The sequence below is a fragment of the Rattus norvegicus genome, chromosome 17 (assembly GCF_036323735.1).
Source record: "Rattus norvegicus strain BN/NHsdMcwi chromosome 17, GRCr8, whole genome shotgun sequence".
Lineage (NCBI taxonomy): Eukaryota > Metazoa > Chordata > Mammalia > Rodentia > Muridae > Rattus > Rattus norvegicus.
In genome coordinates, this window is record NC_086035.1 from 14,510,962 (window position 1) to 14,529,160 (window position 18,199).

The 18,199-nt window shown below is 48.9% G+C and overlaps 1 protein-coding gene and 1 long non-coding RNA gene across 12 annotated transcripts in view; one reads left to right on the plus strand and one right to left on the minus strand.

Annotated features, from left to right (window-relative positions):
• Positions 1-18,199, minus strand: part of LOC689316 (hypothetical protein) — a 63,942-nt gene that overhangs the window by 2,049 nt on the left and 43,694 nt on the right. Inside the window, exon 3 of one of the 2 annotated variants that reach the window (NR_144438.1) lies at positions 8,745-10,565. The exons of the other annotated variant lie outside the window; for it this stretch is intronic. This is a non-coding gene — a long non-coding RNA (hypothetical protein LOC689316). Of the gene's footprint in view, positions 1-8,744; positions 10,566-18,199 lie in introns of those variants that run through there. 2 annotated transcript variants of the gene reach the window in all.
• On the plus strand, positions 212-18,060 carry Fbxw17 (F-box and WD-40 domain protein 17). 10 transcript variants are annotated; one of them, NM_001082409.1, is made up of 10 exons: positions 257-367; positions 3,281-3,318; positions 9,664-9,824; positions 10,114-10,232; positions 13,223-13,432; positions 14,987-15,145; positions 15,945-16,155; positions 16,537-16,712; positions 16,793-16,920; positions 17,642-18,051. In NM_001082409.1, exons 1-10 carry the CDS (start codon positions 278-280, stop codon positions 17,748-17,750), a joined length of 1,401 nt encoding a protein of 466 aa, NP_001075878.1. In that variant the 5' UTR covers positions 257-277; the 3' UTR covers positions 17,751-18,051. The 10 variants fall into 10 exon arrangements, with proteins under 10 accessions (XP_008769763.3, XP_038951790.2, XP_063132633.1 ...); XM_039095860.2 differs by lacking the exon at positions 257-367 and adding an exon at positions 1,357-1,491 and having other exon boundaries at positions 17,642-18,060; XM_008771541.4 differs by having other exon boundaries at positions 212-367; positions 16,593-16,920; positions 17,642-18,060.

The window sequence follows — 18,199 nt, forward strand, 5'->3', positions numbered from 1 at the left end:
AAAAACAATGCAGAATCATAAGCAGGGAGGAGGCTGAAGCCAGAACCGGTGAGGGACAAAGACTGGTTGTAAGAGGAGAGGCAGAGAGAAAAACAAGGTCAAGATCAGGCTATTCTAACTTCAGTGTTCGCTAGGCCAGAGCAGGATGGAGTTAAGGGTCAGCAGCTGGGGAGGAGAGCTCAGGAGCGGAAGTAACCAGTACTAATTCCGCATGTGGGCGGGCTTCTCTAACGGTGGAGGAAGCGGACGCCCGCAGGGCTGGGGCGTGGCAAGCAGGATGGCGCTGCAGCTTGGCCCGCACGAACTGCAGCACGTCTTCTCCTTCCTGGAGGCCCGCGACCTGCTGCGCGCTGCGCAGGTGAACAAGGTGAGGTCCCGGGCGGGGTCGCCCCACCGGCGCCTACCGCCGGCCCGGGGTCGAAGGGCTTCTCCTCCAGGAATTGGCTTGGCGGGTGGCCTCGGATGGCTCCGGGTGGCCCCGCCCTACCCTTCCAGTCCACTTTGTTGACCACGCCCCTGTCTTGGTGGTCATCTGCCCCTAGCACTCTCTAAACCCCTGCAGTGGGCTTCCCCTGAAGGACTGACTGCAAGGGCGACTAATCACTGTTAGTGTAAGGTACTTATTTTTCCTTGCCAGATTCATTACTGAACTGTGACCGAAAAAAAAAATGCTAAAAACTCTCCCTCTTTAATGTCTATCCCAAGTACCCGGTGCATTGTAGTGTGTCTTCATTAAATGTTCAAAAGGTTAGACGCAACGTTGCTTGAACAGAACACTTAATTTGCAGTTTCAGACCTGTTCGGTTTTAAAGCTTTTACTCACAGAAAGAGACCAATACTATTCATTCCAATCTTGTCAACTTTGCCAAAACCATCAAATGACAAGCATGCCACTAGCTCTTCTGTTAGGATCACCAAAGAATGGTACCCCAAACTCAGATAGTTCGCAAAAGCAAAGAGCGTTTACTGAGCTGAGTTTCCGGCGAGTTGGGCTCTCCCCACTGGGAAATGGAGACCCCTGGTGGACTCCAAGCTCAGCTTTTGTTGTCCGGGGAATTCCAGGAAGGGGTGTGCGCCTTTATCTCTATCTCTCCGGGCCTGACTGATTGTACAATTCCTTAGGCTCAGGAGACGTCCCAGCCGGTTGCTTACTCATTCTAGCTACCTATCCTTACTTCAGGCCAGAAGGCGAGGTGTCCTCAGATTGGCTGTCCACTGCTGTGGTTGGCTGACTGGAAGTTCCTGGATCCCGGTTCTCATTTCTGGGAAACAGAAACTTTGGCCTGTCATAGAGACAGCCTGACTCTGGCTAGCTCAGTCTTTTCACTTCAGACTTCATCAGAGGACCCAGAGTTGACATCTGGCAGTGAAGCTGGAAGGTTCTAGACTAAGGATGTGTATGTAGATAAGGCATCATCTAGTTCTGTGCTTTTTTTTTGTCGTTCTGGGGGAAGTGCCTAGGATCTTGAGCGAGCCATGTTTTCTTACCAGGTGAGGGACCTTCCTGTCTGCCCTTGTGGGTTTTTAATGCTGCAGTAGTTTGACCAGTATCTCTAGCTATTTCTTCTTTCTGCTACATGGTAATACTTCTTGGGGCCTGCATCTTTTTCCTTTGCATCAGTTGTCAAAACTTTGTGAATTGGAGAACTCACCCCACATTCTAACAGTTGGTCATTTTACACCTTGTCCCTGACAGACCCTGGAGAGAAAATGGAGGTCGTGATTGAATGGTCTGCCTACAGCGACTAGTTAACATCTTGGTTGATGGATGGAGATGGCTAAAGTTATATTTTAAGTTTAAATTACTGTGGGTAGGAGATCTGTAGAGCAAAAGTTGCCTCTCTCTTGCAAGCCCCACCTGTACAAGAACAGAAAATTTTCTGGAATGCCGGGGGCTGTTGTTCGTGTAAGATAACAAGCCACGAGTTTTCATTTCTGTAAACAAGATTGGTTACCTCAACTACACAGGATGCGCTTCATCACACATAGGTGGGAAGTACATAGGCGAGAAGTAAGTCAGGGACGTACTTGCCCTGAGTGGACAGAGGTGGCAAGTATGCAGCCTCATGGGTTTTGCCTACATAAGCCCCCATCTAATGTAATCCAGTGACATACTTTGGAAATACCAGGTATGGACCTGTCCAGGGTCCATCATCCTGGCCAATATGCATGTCTTGGTCAGTAGTTAATAAAGCTTGCTTCAAATTTGGCTCAAAAATTGGTGGTGGTGGTGGTGGTCGTATTCTCGCCTGGTGAGCTTAACTTAGTGAACAGGTAAATGATTTCTACCTCTGATGCTGTTCCAAATGCTTGAGTAGCTTACTGGCATTTTTACTTGGAAGCTTGGGAGCAGTAGGGTCCTTTTTCTGTTTCTTTTCCAACCAGAACCTCGTGCTCTGAGGCAAATTACACAACCATCCTTTTCATATTTATGAGTTGTTTGCATATCTGGCGTGTTTCCCTACATCTCTTTAGACCAGCTATCCAGCCCTTGTGTCTCTGAGCTCCTGGGCCCCGACCCATCAACCCCACTGAACCTCCCTTTCATCACTTGGTGGTGGCTGTTTGCCTTTTATTTATTATTCTCTCCTATATTACATTCCGACTGCAGTTTCTCCTTCCTCTTCTCCAGTCCCTCGCCCACCTCCTTTTCCCCCAATGTCCATTCCTCCTCAGTTTCCATTGAGAAAAGAGCAGGCCTCCCAGGGATACCAACTTGGCCTAACAAGTAACAGTAAGACCAAGCTGGGCAAGGAGACCCGGTAGGAGGACATGGATCCCAAAAGCAGCCAAAAGGTCATCTGTTCCCACTGTTAGAAGTCCCACAGGAACACCAAGCTACACAATCATAACATATGTGGAGGACCCAGGTCAGACGCCTATAGGCTCCCTGGTTGTCGGTCCATCTGTGAGCCCCTATGACCCTGGCTTAGTTGACTCTGTTGGCCATGTTCTTGTGGTGCCCTTGACTCTTCTGGTTCGTCCAATCCTTCCTCCTCTTCTGAAGGGTTCTCCAAGCTCTGCCTAATGTTTGGCTGTGTGTCTCTGCATCTTCTCCCACCAGTTGCTGGATGAAGCCTCGCTGATGACAGTTATGCTAGGCACTGTCTGTTTTTGTGACTGGCCCATTTAGTGGTTCTATGGTTTGGAATGCCCCGGGTTGAGCTGTGTTGAATGCAGGGCTGGTTTTGTTCTTTGTTCCCCTCCATGGGATTTGGTAGGCCATGGTGCTAAATGGTCATTGACTGACCAGATCTGTCTTTCCCACTCCTTATTCTAGGTCTGGAATGAGGTTTCAATGACCAATGAACTGTGGAGGTGAGTGAAGAGGAGCCAAGGGTATCCTGCAAAGGAGAGGGGCTCGTTCACCAGAAGTGGCTTTCAAGTGTCTTATACCAAGATAAAACTACCAGCAGCTGGAGGATGGGCAGCAGCTGAGTCCTCTCAGGCTAAACGTAGGACAGGCAGCCTTGAGGGTCAGGTGGGAGTTGTATTTTAGTCACGCTTAATGGGAAACAACTGTTCAAACATGAAGTTGCTTCAAAAGCTGGAGGGGGGGTCTTTGCTTTTATTTGGGGGTAACTATGACACCCCAGAATTCTCCGTTATTTCAGGGCTATCTTAGCTTACTCAATTTTCAGCATCTTAGGTCCTGTGGGGTTTCATTAGCTTTTATTTTTTTTAATTGGTTATTTTGTTTATTAAAATTTCAGATGTTATCCCCTTCTCCAGTATCCTATCCACCAGCCCTCTATCTCTTTCCCCCTCTCCCCTGCCACTTATGAGGGTGCTGTCCTACCCTCCCACCCGCTCCTGCTCAGAACCATGGCATTCCCCTACCCTAGGTCACTGAGCCTCCATAGGACCAAGGGCCTCTCCTCCCAGTGATGCCCGATAAGGCCATCCTCTGCTACATATCTAGCTGGAACCTTAGGTTCCCACATGTGTACTCTTTGGTTGGTGGTTTAGTCCCTGGGAGCTCTGGGGGGAGGTCTGGTTGGTTGATATTGTTGTTCTTCCTATGGTGTTACAACCCCTTCAGCTCTTCAGTCCTTGCCCTAACTTCTCCATCAGGGTCCCCATGCTCAGACTGATGTTTGGATGTGAGCATCCTCATCTGTATTGGTCAGGCTCTGGCAGAGCCTCTCAGGGGCCAGCTATACCAGAATCCTGTCAGCAAGCACTTCTTGGCATCAGCAATGGTGTCTGGGTTTGGTGTCAGCAGATGGGATGGATGCCCAGGTCGGGCAGTGGCTGGATGGCCTTTCCTTCAGTCTCTGCTCTACTCTTTGTCCCTGCATTTCAGTTTTTTTTAAAATAATTTATTTAATACACCATCACTGTCTTCAGACACATCAGAAGAGGGCATCAGATCCCATTACAGATGGTTGTGAGTCACCATGTGGTTGCTGGGAATTGAACTCTGGGCCTCTGGGAGAACAGTCAGTGCTCTAAACCACTGAGCCACCTCTCCAGCCCTGCATTTCGTTTTGACAGGAGAAATTCTGGATTAGTATTTTTGAGGTGATGGGTGGCCATCCCTCGACCTGGGACCATGCCTGTCCACTAGATGTGGTCTCTCTAGGTTCTATCTCCCTTTTGTTGGGTATTTTGACTAATGTCCTCCCTGTTGGATCCTGGGAACTCTTGGGTCCCTGGCATCTGGGACTTTCTAGTGGTTGGCCCCCAGTTGCCCCTCCCTTCTTGCTAATCTCCTCCTTTCAAATTCCTTACTCTCTGTACTTCTCCCCCACCCCCTTTCTTATTTGAACCAGCCCCGTTTTCCATCCTTCTCTCTCCCCCTCCAAGACCCCTCCCTCCCTCGACTTCAAGATTATTTTCCTCCCCCTTCTGAGCATGACAGAAGCATCCACTTTGGTGTGATCTTTCTTCTTGGGTTTCATATGGTCTGTGAGTTGTATCATGGGTATTCTGAGCTTCTTTTTGGCTAATATCCACTTATCAGTGAGTACACCATGTGTGGGTTTTGTGTGTGTGTGTGTGTGTGTGTGTGTGTGTGTGTGTATGTGTGTGTATGTGTATGTGTATGTGTGTCACTGGGTTACCTGACTCAGGATATTTTCAAGTTCCGTCTGTTTGCCTGCGGATTTCATGAAGTCATTTTTTAAAAACAGCTGAGTAGTAGATTCCATTGTGTAGATATACCACATTTTCTGTATCCATTCCTCTGTTAAGGGACATCTGGTTTGTTTCCAACTTCTGGCTATTATAAATAAGGCTGCTATGAACATAGTGGAGCACGTGTCCTTGTTATATGTTGGAGCATCTTTGGATGTATGCCCAGGAGTGGTATAGCTGGGCCCTCAGGTAGTGTGCTATGTCTAATTTTCTGAGGAACCGCCAGACTGATTTCCAGAGTGGCTGTACCAGCTTGCAATCCCACCAACAATGGAGGAGTGTTCCTACATCCTTGCCAGCATCTGTTGACACCTAAGTTTTTGATCTTAGCCATTTTGACTGGTGCGAGGTGGAATCTTAGGGTTGTTTTGATTTGCATTTCCCTGATGACTAAGGATGTTGAACATTTCTTTAGGTGCTTCTCAGCCATTCAGTATCCCTCAGTTGAGAATTCTGTTTAGCTCTGTAGCCCATTTTTTAATAAGGTTATTTGGTTCTCTGGAGGATAACTTGTTTTTTGTATATATTGGATGTAGGATTGGTAAAGATCTTTTCCCAATCTGTTGGTTGTAGTTTTGTCCTTATGACAGTGCCCTTTGCCTTACAAATGCTTCTCAATGTTATGAGGTCCCATTTCTCGATTCTTGATCTTAGAGCATAAGCCATTGCATTCTGTTCAGAAAAATTTCCCCTGTGCCAATGTGTTCAAAGTTCTTTCCCACTTTCTCTTCTATTAGATTCATCATATCTTGTTTTATAATGTGGAGGTCATTGATCCACTTGGACTTGAGCTTTGGACAAGGAGATAAAAATAGGTCAATTTACATTCTTCTACATGCCAACTGCAGGTTGAACCAGCACCATTTGTTGAAAATGCTGTCTTTTTTCCACTGAATAATTTTGGCTCCTTTGTCAAAGATTAAGTGACCAAAGGTGTGTGTGTTCATTTCTGGGTCTTCAATTCTATTCCATTGATCTACCTGCCTGTCTCTGTACTAATACCATGCGGTTTTTATCACTATTGCTCTGTAGTATAGCTTGAGGTCAAGGATGGTGATTTTCCCATGAATTCTTTTATTGTTGAGGTTTTTTGTTATTCCAAATTAATTTGCAAATTGTTCTAACTCTATTAAGAATTGAGTTGGAATTTTGATGGGGATTGCACTGAATCTGTAGATTGCTTTTGATAAGATGGCCAATTTTACTATATTAATTCTGCCAATCCATGAGCATGGGAGATCTTTCCATCTTCTGAGATCTTCCTCAATTTCTTTCTTTGAGACTTTAGGTTCTTGTCGTACAGATCTTTCACTTGCTTGGTTAGAGTCATACCAGGATATTTTTATATTATTTGTGACTATTGTGAAGTGTCGTTTCCCTAATTTCTTTCTCAGCCTGTTTATCCTTTGAGTAGGCTACTGATTTTTTGAGTTAATTTTATATCCAGTCACTTTGCTGATGTTTACCAGGTTTAGGAGTTCTCTTGTGGATTTTTTAGGTCACTTATGTATGCTATCATATCATCTGCAAATAGTGATATCTTTACTTCCTCCGTTCTAATTTGTCTCCCTTTGATCTCCTTTCGTTACTCTGGTAGGACTTCGAGTACTATATTGAATAGATAGGGGGAGAGTGGGCAGCCTTTTCTTGTCCCTGATTTTAGTGGGATTGCTTCAAGTTTCTCTCCATTTAGTTTGAAGTTGGCTATTGGCTTGCTGTATATTGGCTTTTACTGTGTTTAGGTATGGACTTTGAATTCCTGTCTCAGGCTGGTCCGTGGTTCCTGTGTCCCATGGGGTCCAATTGTGTCCCCACTTGGGCCAGGTTTTGGAGCAGTAGTGGTGGTCTCAGCTGTGATCTTATGTGTGTCAGCAGCCCTGGGAGACCAGCTCTCTCCAGGTGGGATTTGGGTGTGGAGAGCTGTGGCACAGGGTCAGCCCTGGGGTGCCGATCATCAGCTTTTATAACTAATATTGATTACAAAAACAATCTCAGGTTCAAAGCAGACTTTCATTGAAATCCATTCTTAGGGAACTGTAGGTAATTTAGGTAAAGGCAGGTCTTGCCTTGTGTGCGGCTCAACAAAATCATCTGCATGGATGAAGTGGCAGTGCAGCTGCCGCTATAGCCCGTGGAGGGCACACATAAGCCAGGGCAGAGCTCTCCCTGAGTGAAATGTTCTTGAGAAGGTAACAGAGGATTCCGTTTTCATCGCCTAACTTCCTTACAACATCTCGATGCTCACAAGTTCATTTTTCTCTTGTTCTTCTTTTTGATGTAGCATCATGATTCTTTGATGTTGACAGCTGTCAATCCCATGCAGGCCCAACAAAATCACTCAGCAGCTCTTTTTGTCTGGGGCTGGTCCACATGCTTTATTCCTATAGACCAGAGAGTCCAAGACCACATTTGCCCGGACGTGTGAGCAGTGGAGGCCTCGTGCCATACACGCAGAGAGCTTACATACTGAGGCTGACCGTGGGGGTTTCTGTTGCTGTGACGACCAGAAGGCAACTTGTGGAGGGCGGGGTTTATTTGGCTTACACTTCCACATCACTGTGCATCACTGGAGGAAAACAGGACAGGAACTCAAGCAGGGCAGAATCCTGGAGGTAGGAGCTGATGCAGAGGCCATAGGGAGTACTACCTATTGGTTTGCTCCCCATGGCTTGCTTGGCCTTCTTTTTTTTTTTTTTCTTCTTTTCTTTTTTTCGGAGCTGGGGACCGAAACCAGGGCCTTGTGCTTGCTAGGCAAGCGCTCTACCACGGAGCTAAATCCCCAACCCCTTGGCCTTCTTATAGAACCCATGACCACCGTCCTAGGGATGGCACCACCCACCATGGGCCTGGCCCTTTCTTATTGATCACTAATTGAGAAAATGCCTTACAGCTGGATCTCATGGAAGCATTTCCTCAAGAGAGGCTCTTTCTCTGTGATGACTCTAGCTTGTGTCAAGTTAGCCCACAAAATCAGCCAATACAATGGATGTGTAAGTTAGGATAAAGGTCAGTTTGTACTGGTGGTGTTCAAACTGTGGAACTGTGAACAGGCTCTTTCCCATCTGACCACATTCTCCGCTTTCTGAACTGACCCATGACGGGTAGCAGCAGAGTATTCTGTTTTAGCTCCAGTTCTGAAAGCTGCTCTCCTCCCCAGCCAGACCTCCACTGTTCTTGCACTCAGCTCTCACAGCACCATTAGCTACTCCTCTCCAACTCCAGACAGGAGCTTTAGTCCACATAAACACATACCAGCAGTAAAGGCAAAAGGAACTATGTAGAAACACGGTGTGGAGGTGGTGTGAGTGCCTTTTGTAACGTTGTCGACTGTGGTACGAAAGCAAAGCACTGTGACCCACCCCATCTCCTGCTCTTCTCTTTTCCAGCTGGGGTCTAAACCAACACACCACACTCCGACTCTTACACAGGCCGTCTTTCCTCACAGCCTAGGCTGGCTCAGGCTCAGCGCCTGTACTGCCTCAGTCTCCCAGGCTCTGGCAAGTGCACGCCTTTACAACAGCATAGAAAGTCCCTTAATGGGTCTACAGTGTAAGACGGTGTGATTTATGACACATGTTAAAGGAGGAAGGACAGAAACAGACACGTATGCACAGAAGTTTTACTACTGAAAATTGATTGTGTACTAGTCAAAAAATAAAACTTCGTATTTCAAAATCCAAGTTATAATCTTAAAGCCAACCACTGAACAGTAACTAGTAATACAAAGAAATGACCAAGAAATTGAAACAGTATATTAGACCGTGCTTAACACAAAACATGGCAGTAATGAAGTATTGGGGCTTAATCCAAGAGAGCATTAAAATAATGAAAAACACGATTACACAACCCAAGGGCTTTCCCTTGGAAGGAGCCACAGAACTGGCAGAGAGAAATGGTCCGGCTTAATGCTGTACACACGAGATACACTTAAGTCTTCCTTTTTCTTCTTTTTGTTACGAGAGTTGGAGATCAAAGGCTGTGCTTGCTCGGCAAGCACTCCTGAGGCAGACTTTGGCTTAAAAGACGTAATGTGCTGAACGCTGGGTTTTGGAAGAGGCATACGCAGACAGTATTGAAAGCAGCTGAATGCCAGCACTGAATAGAGTTTGGGGTCAGGCGTGTAAAGAAGTGTCATAATGACAAACAGGTGGATCTGAAGAGACCCTCTGACCCCTGGCAACAGCAAGGAAACTCAGGAAGGACCAACAGAACAGCAAGGGCAAGTGGGGAGTTTGACATAGTTGGCAACATGAATCCGTCCTTTAGCGTCTGTGTCCCCAAGAGTGGGATGGTGGTGAGCGCCTCCTCCATAGGGCTGCCGTGAGGGGCAGCCTGTCATATAAAAGGTACACATGGTTCACACTGCCACCATTCACTTATCATCAGCACTGCCCCCGTTCGACAGAGCAGGAAGTTGAGGCCTAGGTAGGGACAGTTGGTTTCGAGGCCAGAATTCAAAGCTAGATCTGGTTTCGGAATCACTGACTGTTGTGTCCTGCCTAAGCTTGTGCGTTTGTGTTTCAGGCAGCTGTGTCTGAGGCGATGGGCCCCCTGCAAGGCCCTCCCAGTGGTCCTGGGCACGCAGACTTGGAGGCAGTACTATTTCTGCCGGTCTGAGCTTGAGTTCCGTGTGAAATCTGGGCGGCCACAGGACTTCATCTGCAAAGCTATTTCTGGGCACACAGGTATGGGCTGGAGAGTGTAGGAGCCATGTCCACTCCCACCGATCCCCCTCTTCCTGATCAAGTCTTGGGGTACTTGGCATCCCAGCTGATGCCAGTTGATGAATGCAGGTCTATCATATCATAGGGGGAAAGAATAAGTTGCTATCTCCATTTCTAAATTGTCTAAAACGGCAAGACGGGCCTCGGTAGGCTCTGCTCTTGGGAGTGCTCACCCACCAGCTGAGTGGCTATAATGGGAAAAGAGGAACACATGTGTGTCAGATCCATCTCTGCCTGTGCTCTCTTCCAGGAACGATAGATCAGCTGGCCTACGTCTCACCCCACGAGTACCGCTTTGATGAAAAGGCAAGGTCCGTGGTTTGCACTGTGTCTTCAGACTGTACGGTGCGTGCCTGGGATCTGCAGGAGGTGAGCTGCACCCTGGGGAGGGACGTTTGGGGTGATTCTCTTAATGCAGGGCAGGTGTCCCATTTTGCAGATGAGACATCTGAGCTGTGCCTTCGGCTGTCACCAGTAGGACAAACTGATAACAAGCACAGCCAGGGGACTTTGGAAACTTGAGTGTGACCTATTTTGTGTGACACATGCTTGGCTTCCCTCTTGAGACCAGACTTTGCTGATGGTGATGGGGGCTCTTGTGGCCTGTGCCTGGGATGACAGCTGCTTTGCCATTCCTTACTTCACAGCAAACCACACAGTCACGGTCCTCCATGCTGGAACTCATGTTGACACCAGGAGGTTCTGCAAGAAGACAGCTTTTGGTCAGCCCTTTGTGTGTGCGTGAGCGCATGCCAGCCTGGACAACTTGCCTAGAATTTTGAACCTTGTCAGTACTTGTGCAGATGTAAAATCTGAAGTGTTAGATGGAATATAAAACAAAAGCATCCACACTAACGGCAGCTTGCCCCGGCAGACGGCCTCTGCTGAGAGAGCGCATTCTTCCCTTTCCTCCTGTCTCATTGAACCCCATCGATGGCTGTCACCACGGGCGCCTCCAAATTCCTGTGGCTGCTTGGGATGCACCCTTGCACACTAAGCTCTGTTGCTCCTTTCTCTGGAACTCAGTTGAGTCGCATGAAGGAAAACACCACACAATCTTACTTTAGAACCAACAGGTAACACAATCGCTGGGTGCAGAATCTAGCATCTTAAGTTTACAAACTGTTCTAGGTCAGAAACCCTCCGGTCAGAATCCACTCGAAACAACAGCCTCTAGCCTCTTAGTGCAGCAGACCGTGGTGTGCAAGGGTGCATCCCGGCCAGCCACGGAAATCTGGAAGTGCGTGGGTGCGCGTGGAAACAGCCAGCTATGGGAACTTAGTGAGATGGGAGGAGACAGCCCTGGTTGAAAGGAAAGTGTGCAGTCTCAGCCTGCCCGGGCTGGAGACAGACTGAGGCCATCTGCTGGTGCTGGCCTGGTATTTTGTGTTTTGTTTTGGAGATAGCATCTCATTCTGTACACACACACACAAATTATTAGGTAAATAATTTAAAAAGACATCTTTCCATTGTTGCCAAAAGAAAAGAGTGATGTGCTGAGTGGGCCAGCAGCATTTTCTTGAAACGACTCGACCAACTGTTTAACCCCTCGTAGGCCCATCTCTGTCAAAACTACTTACCAGGCCCGCTGTGACACAAAGGGAGCCACGGACAATGTCTAAACAAGCGAAGAGTAGTGACCCCCAGCAGTACTTCAGGTCATTGCTCCTTTTTGAAACCGAGATACAAAACTGCTCAGTGGCCTGTGTGGCTGCGGGCAGGCGGTGTCACCCCAGACCCTGCATTGCTGCCTCTCCATTGTCTCCAGTGTGGGATGCCTGCAGGACGCCAGCAGCCCTTCCTGCCATCCGGCCTGGTCCCAGCCTTAATGCTATTTGTGAGCAGATCTTACTGTCCTTTCTCCCTGAAGGAGTCCGATGTCGAGCTGGTGCTGGGCTGGGCCACACTGAGCCCTGCTTCGCAGTAGCAGGCAGGGTCTTTGCCTGAGCTCTGGAGGTGACAGATCTATGGTCCTCTACTGAAAGGTTCTAACCGAGGGGTTCACACCCCTTTCCTTTCCCACCATATGTTATTTAAGGACATGAAAAGAGAACCTTTACCAGACAATCAAACCTGCTTATGCCTTGATTATGGGCTTTGTAGCTCCAGAAATGTGTGAAACCCCATTTCTATACAAACTGCTGGGTGTTTGGCATTTTGTGGCAGCAGCCCAGATAGAAGGACAGTATGTACCTTTTAAAATTGGCTTCTGTCAGGTAGCACATGCTCCTCCATGTGGTTTGTAGGGTCTTGTATAGCTCAGGCTGGCCTGAAACTTGGGATTCTCTTGCTTCCCTAGTGTCGGCACCCCAGGATGTGCAAACCGCAGCTGGCTTGTGTTTGTGCCTTGAAAGGTTCTAAAACAAACTGGCAGGCTGGAGAGTAGGCAGTGCCCGCCTGGCTGGGAGGGAATTTAGTGAGTGGCGCTCGTCTGTACCTGGAGGGCTGGTGTTTTCTTCTCTCCTTTGTCTGCCCCTCTCTCATTTGTTCATTAGCTTCAATTATTTCTTGGCACATTGCTGTGGGATGCTTTTGAGGAAATGCTATCAGAAGAAACTGTAGAGCCTTGCAGAACTTTTCTTGAGTCTCCTAGAAGTCCAGAAGCACTTGCCTAGCAGGCTGGGAGATTAGTGAATGGGCAGCTCTTGCCTGGCATGGGTGAGGTTTGGGGTTGAATCCCTAGACAGTCACTTCACCATCAATAACAACAAAAGCACAAACAGAAACTAGACAATTCTGATGAACAAATATTCTCCATCCCTTCCTTCCAGTCCTTCAAATTAACAGTGTTAACAGTTTGCCCCTTCTCCTGCCCTTCTGGCTTTTTGAGATCAGGTTGGATTTTGCCCTGCAGCTCAGGCCGGCCTGGCGCTTATGGGAGTCTTTGAGCGTTTCCTCCCAGTCACTGGGATAGCAGTTCGTGATGCCATGCCTGCCTTATTTTGCTTGTTTTCATCAGAGTAGTTTGCGTCCATCCACACCCAGATACGGGATTCTTTTAGTATTTAATCTTTTTGAAGGTTTGCTGTTCATGTGTGAATGCGCCGGTGAGATCATGGTGGTCAGATGAGGGTGTCAGATCCCTGAGAGCTGGAGTTCTAGGTTTTTCTCTTTTTCATTCAGTCCAGGACCCCAGCTCATCAAATTCTCACGTCAGTTAACCTAATCTAGCAATTCCCTGTCATGTGTGACATAGGTTTGTTTCTGGGTGAGCCTAGAACCACACAGGTGGGTCAGCCTCGGTCTGCTACGGAGCCTGGTAGAGTAGGCCCAGGAAACCTATGCTGATTGATAAAAAACCATATCTATCTATGGAATAAATCAAGCCCAATGTCAATAGTTAATTTTGTTGTTGCCAGGGCACAGAGATGTGGTCGAGCCCTGTGCAGCCTGCCCCTCTGGTGAATTTGGTGGCCTACCCTCAGCTGCAGCTGGTTGTCACTGTGGATACACAGGGCCTGATCCGGGGGTGGAACACAGACACAGGGTCTGAATGGGCCTTCTTCAGCTTACCCACTTCCTGTTCTTCAATGGAGGCCTGCGACCACCCAGAGGGCTCCTTCCTGCTGGTGAGTGACACGCACATGCGCACACACACCCACCCGTTCTCTGGAGCCCCTCGGGGTCTATCCGTCTCTTGGGGTAGCCACTGTGGTGGGTGGAGCCCGATTCCCTCTTCATAGCGGGCGGGCGCTGCTCTTCTGGCTCTGTTTTGCCTGAGGGGAAGGCAGCTTGTAGGCAGCTCGTCTGTCCTTCAGAAGCAGGTGGCATCAACTGTTCCCCGCAGCCTCTGCTGATGTGGTGGGAGCCTGCAGGGTGCACTCTCTTCCTTTTGTAGCCATGAACCCTTGCTTTCCTGTGTGCTGGAGCCCTCTGTCAACTGTGTTTCTTCACTCCTTCACTTTTTGTAGCTTTTTATGAGGGGCAGAGCTCCTGACCTTCAGGGGCCGGTACCTTATACCATGTGCACCCTGCTTTTCAGTTTGCCAGTGTCTGTTCTTCCCGTTGTCTCCACAGCCACCTTCAAGGGTCCTCACCCCAAGTCGCAATGGATTAAATTCTGGCTCCTTGGCTTGGGTTTCCTCTCCTCTCTCAGGACCCCAGGGGAGCACCCTTTTCAGCTGGTTCCCCGATATACAGTGCCTGGAGTCCGCCCTCTGTCATACAGTGACACGATGAGAGCCCCCTCCAGCACGAACTTATCCCCTGGGGAAATCAGCTGTCACGCAGACCTGTGGCTGGGTGTTGAGGATTGTGTACTTGTATTGAAAGTAAAACAGGTTTTCCTCCACCAGATGCTGCCTGGCTTACTGCAGAGGTTTTGGCTTGACACACACACACACACACTCAGTCCCCACCCTCACCCCGACATGCACACATACATACGCACATGCCCACACACACACACACGAACACAGCCGTGGATAAAGCTGTTTGGTCATTTTGGCGCCTGCCTGACTGTTCTTCGCGTCTCAGCTGTTGTCACTTCCTTTGAGTTGAGGACAGTGGCTGTTCCTGTTCCGACTCTGTCCTTCACCAGGTCACATGCAGGACACAGTCTTACCCAGAAGTGTTAAAATGTTTATTTTTCTACAGGCAAAGTGGGAATGTGCTTTGAACTGGCTTCCAGAGTTGGGTGGTTATTTCAATTTTTGAAACTTTTTTTTTTTTTTTTTTGTTCTTTTTTTCGGAGCTGGGGACCGAACCCAGGGCCTTGTGCTTCCTAGGTAAGCGCTCTACCACTGAGCTAAATCCCCAGCCCCTGAAACATTTTAAATATGCATACTTTCGACCTAATGATGATAATTTAGGCACCCTCCTGAGTGTATATACAGGGTCTAGGCAGGAGCACTCAGTGTAGCAGAAATTATAGTGACTTTTGTACTCAGGGTGACCTTCCCAAATTAGTAAACATTTTCTTTTGACCTTTTAAATTGCCCTCAGTGCCAGAGGAAACACAGAGGCGGGCTGCTTCTGTCCTGGCTTACATGGCAGGCTCCTGCAGGGGACTTGGCTCGGCTCTGAACACTTACATTGCTGTGAGCTGTGCCCACCTTTCAGCGGGGACTCGGCTCTGTCAGGATGTGGTGGTACACCTCCTCCTCACTTTCTTTCTCTTCCAGGTAGCCTGTGCTGAAGGGACCCTCTACACCATGACGGTACCTCAGTTGCAAGTCGTCTTCAGAGTGGCCACATTTCCTCACACCCCTGTAAGCCTCATGTGCTCACCTGACAAACAGTGGGTACTTGTGTCTGCACAAGACTCCGACTTAGGCCCAAAGGTCAGTGCCCAGGAACCCAGTTCCTGGTGAACCTGCTGCAGTGGGGGGTGGCTAACGTTTCTGCACAACATGGTTGCAGGACATGGGCTCTCAGACCACCACAGGACCAGGCACAAGTGATGCCTTCCATGCAGGAAGCCCAGTCCTGTTATTCTCTTACTCTTTCCTGTCACCATGCTATGAGCTAAAAGGGTCAGCTCTCTGTTAGGAGGGGCAAAGTCAGCTTTGAATAGGCTGGGCTTGGGCATCTCGACTGGGATGGTCTTAACATGTTGTCTGAGCTGAGATCAGGGCAAAGACAAGTGCACAGTGAGGCCCATGCAGTGCTGGGGAAGAGAGCATATGATGCACGGGGTGCGGGTCTGCTCTGCCTCATCCTCTGTGGTCAGGAGCAAGCCCTGCAAGTCACAAGGAGTATACTAACCGTGACCTGGTTCATAGACACAGAGATGTCCAGTCATTTGCCAGAGGCGAAACCCTGATTGAGTGCCAGAACCTAACTTACAAGTTAGACCCTAGAAAGAAGAGCTGGTAGAACACAGGAGAGAGACGTGGTAGCCAGGGAAGAAGCAAATAGCAGTCTGGTACAGAGGATACAGGATGCTGTAACCCACAGCCTAGAAGGGGGACAGGAAAATGACCTGGGTTGCCCTGTTGGGCCTAGAATAGAGGCTTCAGTGTGTGACCAGCCAGGTGTCCAGGCCGTCCCGCCAGAGGGTGAAGTCAGCTTGGGGCTGGAGGGCTTTGGGAACAATCAGACCCCTCACCACACTGTGACCATACAGGGGTGTTTCCACAGGTGTTCTACACTCAGCCCTTGCTACACCCATCAGAAGACAGACTTCCTGCCTCTGCTACCCTCCCCATCAGGCTGAGCTCCAGAGCATGCTGGGCTCCAGATGAGGCGGCCAGGCTCATGGTGACACACAGAGATGACAGTGGCGTCCATCTGGTTATCACTACCTTCGAGTTAAAGGCCAACAAGTCCAGGGACAGAGTGAGCATCCTGGGTAAGGTCCCTGTGCTGGCCAAAGCCTTTAGTTGGTACTTGAGGAGAGGTTCCTCACAGTTCCTCCAGGATAGTCTCTTTTCCCTTCCGGGGAAGGAGAGCAGAGTGGCCTGGAGCCTTTGCTGCATGATTTCATGTCCTAGGTGGTGGAATGCTTAGCACATGTTGGTCCCCATGTGGTCCTTGTCTTCAGGAGTAAATTCCACACCCATGGTCTCTTTCTCTGTGGGTGGTGGCACCCCAGCACTTTACTGCTCCTGGACTGAGCTTTAGGGGCCGAGCTCTCTAACTGTAAAGTCCTGCACTTTTCAGTGTACCAGATCATTGGGTGAGGCACACGGCCATCCCAGAGAAGCAACCTGTGTGCTTTTATTCTCCCAAGCACAGCAGCTGGCCAGCTTCCCCCTGCCAGACACCATGACTCCTCACCTCATGCAGGGCCACGGCTCCCAAGTGATCCTGCTCACCTCTGGGTCAGAGCTGGTGCTGTTCAACATTCACGGCCTGCAGCTGATGGCCTTCCAGGACCACCAGAAGCCCATCACGTCTGTGTGGGTGGTGAGTGTGGTACTCCCTTCTGGGACATGCTTGCTGCTCTTGGGAACCCATGGCTGGAGCTCACTGGACTTCTTTTCAAGGATCCAGACCGTGTCATCACTGCTGCCTTGGACCTGTCCTTGTGTGTCTACGTGTGGAATAAGGAGAACACATCTCCCATTCTCAAGAGCTGTTATCATTTGCTCGGGGGATCTCACAGATGGGCCAGGTAACTGGCTGTTCTCCAGCCCTGCATCTGTAGACTGGAAAAGCACTGGTTTTCTTTCTTTTGCAATAAGTTTTGCCACGTTGCCCAGGATGGTTTCAAACTTCCAGCATAAAGTATTCCTCTGCCTCACTTTCCTCAATAGCTGAGACCAGATGTGCATATCACATCTGCTGGAAGGAATGATTCTAAAGGAATTGTGGGAAAGTCCAGCCTCGTTAGCTGGGTCTCAAGATGAGCCACGGTGCACACCCATTTCTTATTCTGCCACAGATCAGACTTCCCAGCTCTCTCTGGGTGCTGTGTGTTGTCTCCTGTATTGGACAAAACCAGCCCATGCTGATATTACCCACACTTTGCAAATGAAATAGATGAGAAATTTAGATGTTTTGTGTATAGTCCACAGAGAACATGGGGGCTAGATGCAGGTTAGACCTTGAAAAGGTCCTGGGAGCTCTTACGGGCACACAAGCTTTGACTGTGGATGGGTGCACTGTAGACCCTGGTGGAGACGCACGTGGATCATGGTGATTCAGGCAGCCCTGCTGGGGGAACCTGACATGCCCTTCCCCCTGAAGAATGCAGTACCTTTTCCAGTCTTGGTAGCGGGCTAGGTAGGATTGGGATGGTGCAGGCTGGGCTCTGTCTTCATGTAAAATCTTTTTTACGTAGACGTCTGCCTTTATTCCAAGGTTAATGCCTGGCATGTCCTTCTTCCTCGTAGTGGATTCACCCACGTGAAAAGCGACAGCAGGAGCATTGCTGGGGTGGAAGCCAGAAGCACTGGAACAAGTATTCTGAGGTCATATTGCTACAAGGTTCAGCTTGGGTAGGCGCCACCAGTTGAAGATGCTCTTGCTTGGTGTGCAGAGTCCTTACCAAAGATGTTGTTGGCTCTAGGGAAAGAACTAGCAAGGTGCCCGCTGCCTTCTCACAGTGAGCCAGTCAAGTAGTTTCTATTGTCTTAGGCTTCCCTGTCCTGCTCAGAGAAGCACGGGAGAATCAGCACCATCTCCAGTCACAGAGTGGACCGCTTATGGTAGTGATAATTAATGGCCTGCTTGTTTGCAGCGTCCAGATGGCCATAGAGCTGCTTTTGTTATCAAGAATGTAATTAAAATATTTTTATCTGCCTGTGCTGTAGACATACATTTGTACGTGGACTTTGTTGTTGCTGAGATGAATTCTGTGAGGTCATTTTGAAAGCTCAAGGTCACTAACAGAGCAGAGTGGCAGGGTCAGCAGGGGAGCCCTGGCTGGGCTGGTGGGTGTCTGCTAGGCT

Coding starts and splice junctions, on each gene's coding strand:
- Fbxw17 (XM_008771541.4), top strand. CDS start 212: ATGTGGGCGGGCTTCTCTAACGGTGGAGGAAGCGGACGCCCGCAGGGC. Junction 3,319..9,663: donor ATGACCAATGAACTGTGGAG/GTGAGTGAAGAG, acceptor TTTGTGTTTCAG/GCAGCTGTGTCTGAGGCGAT. Junction 9,825..10,113: donor AGCTATTTCTGGGCACACAG/GTATGGGCTGGA, acceptor GCTCTCTTCCAG/GAACGATAGATCAGCTGGCC.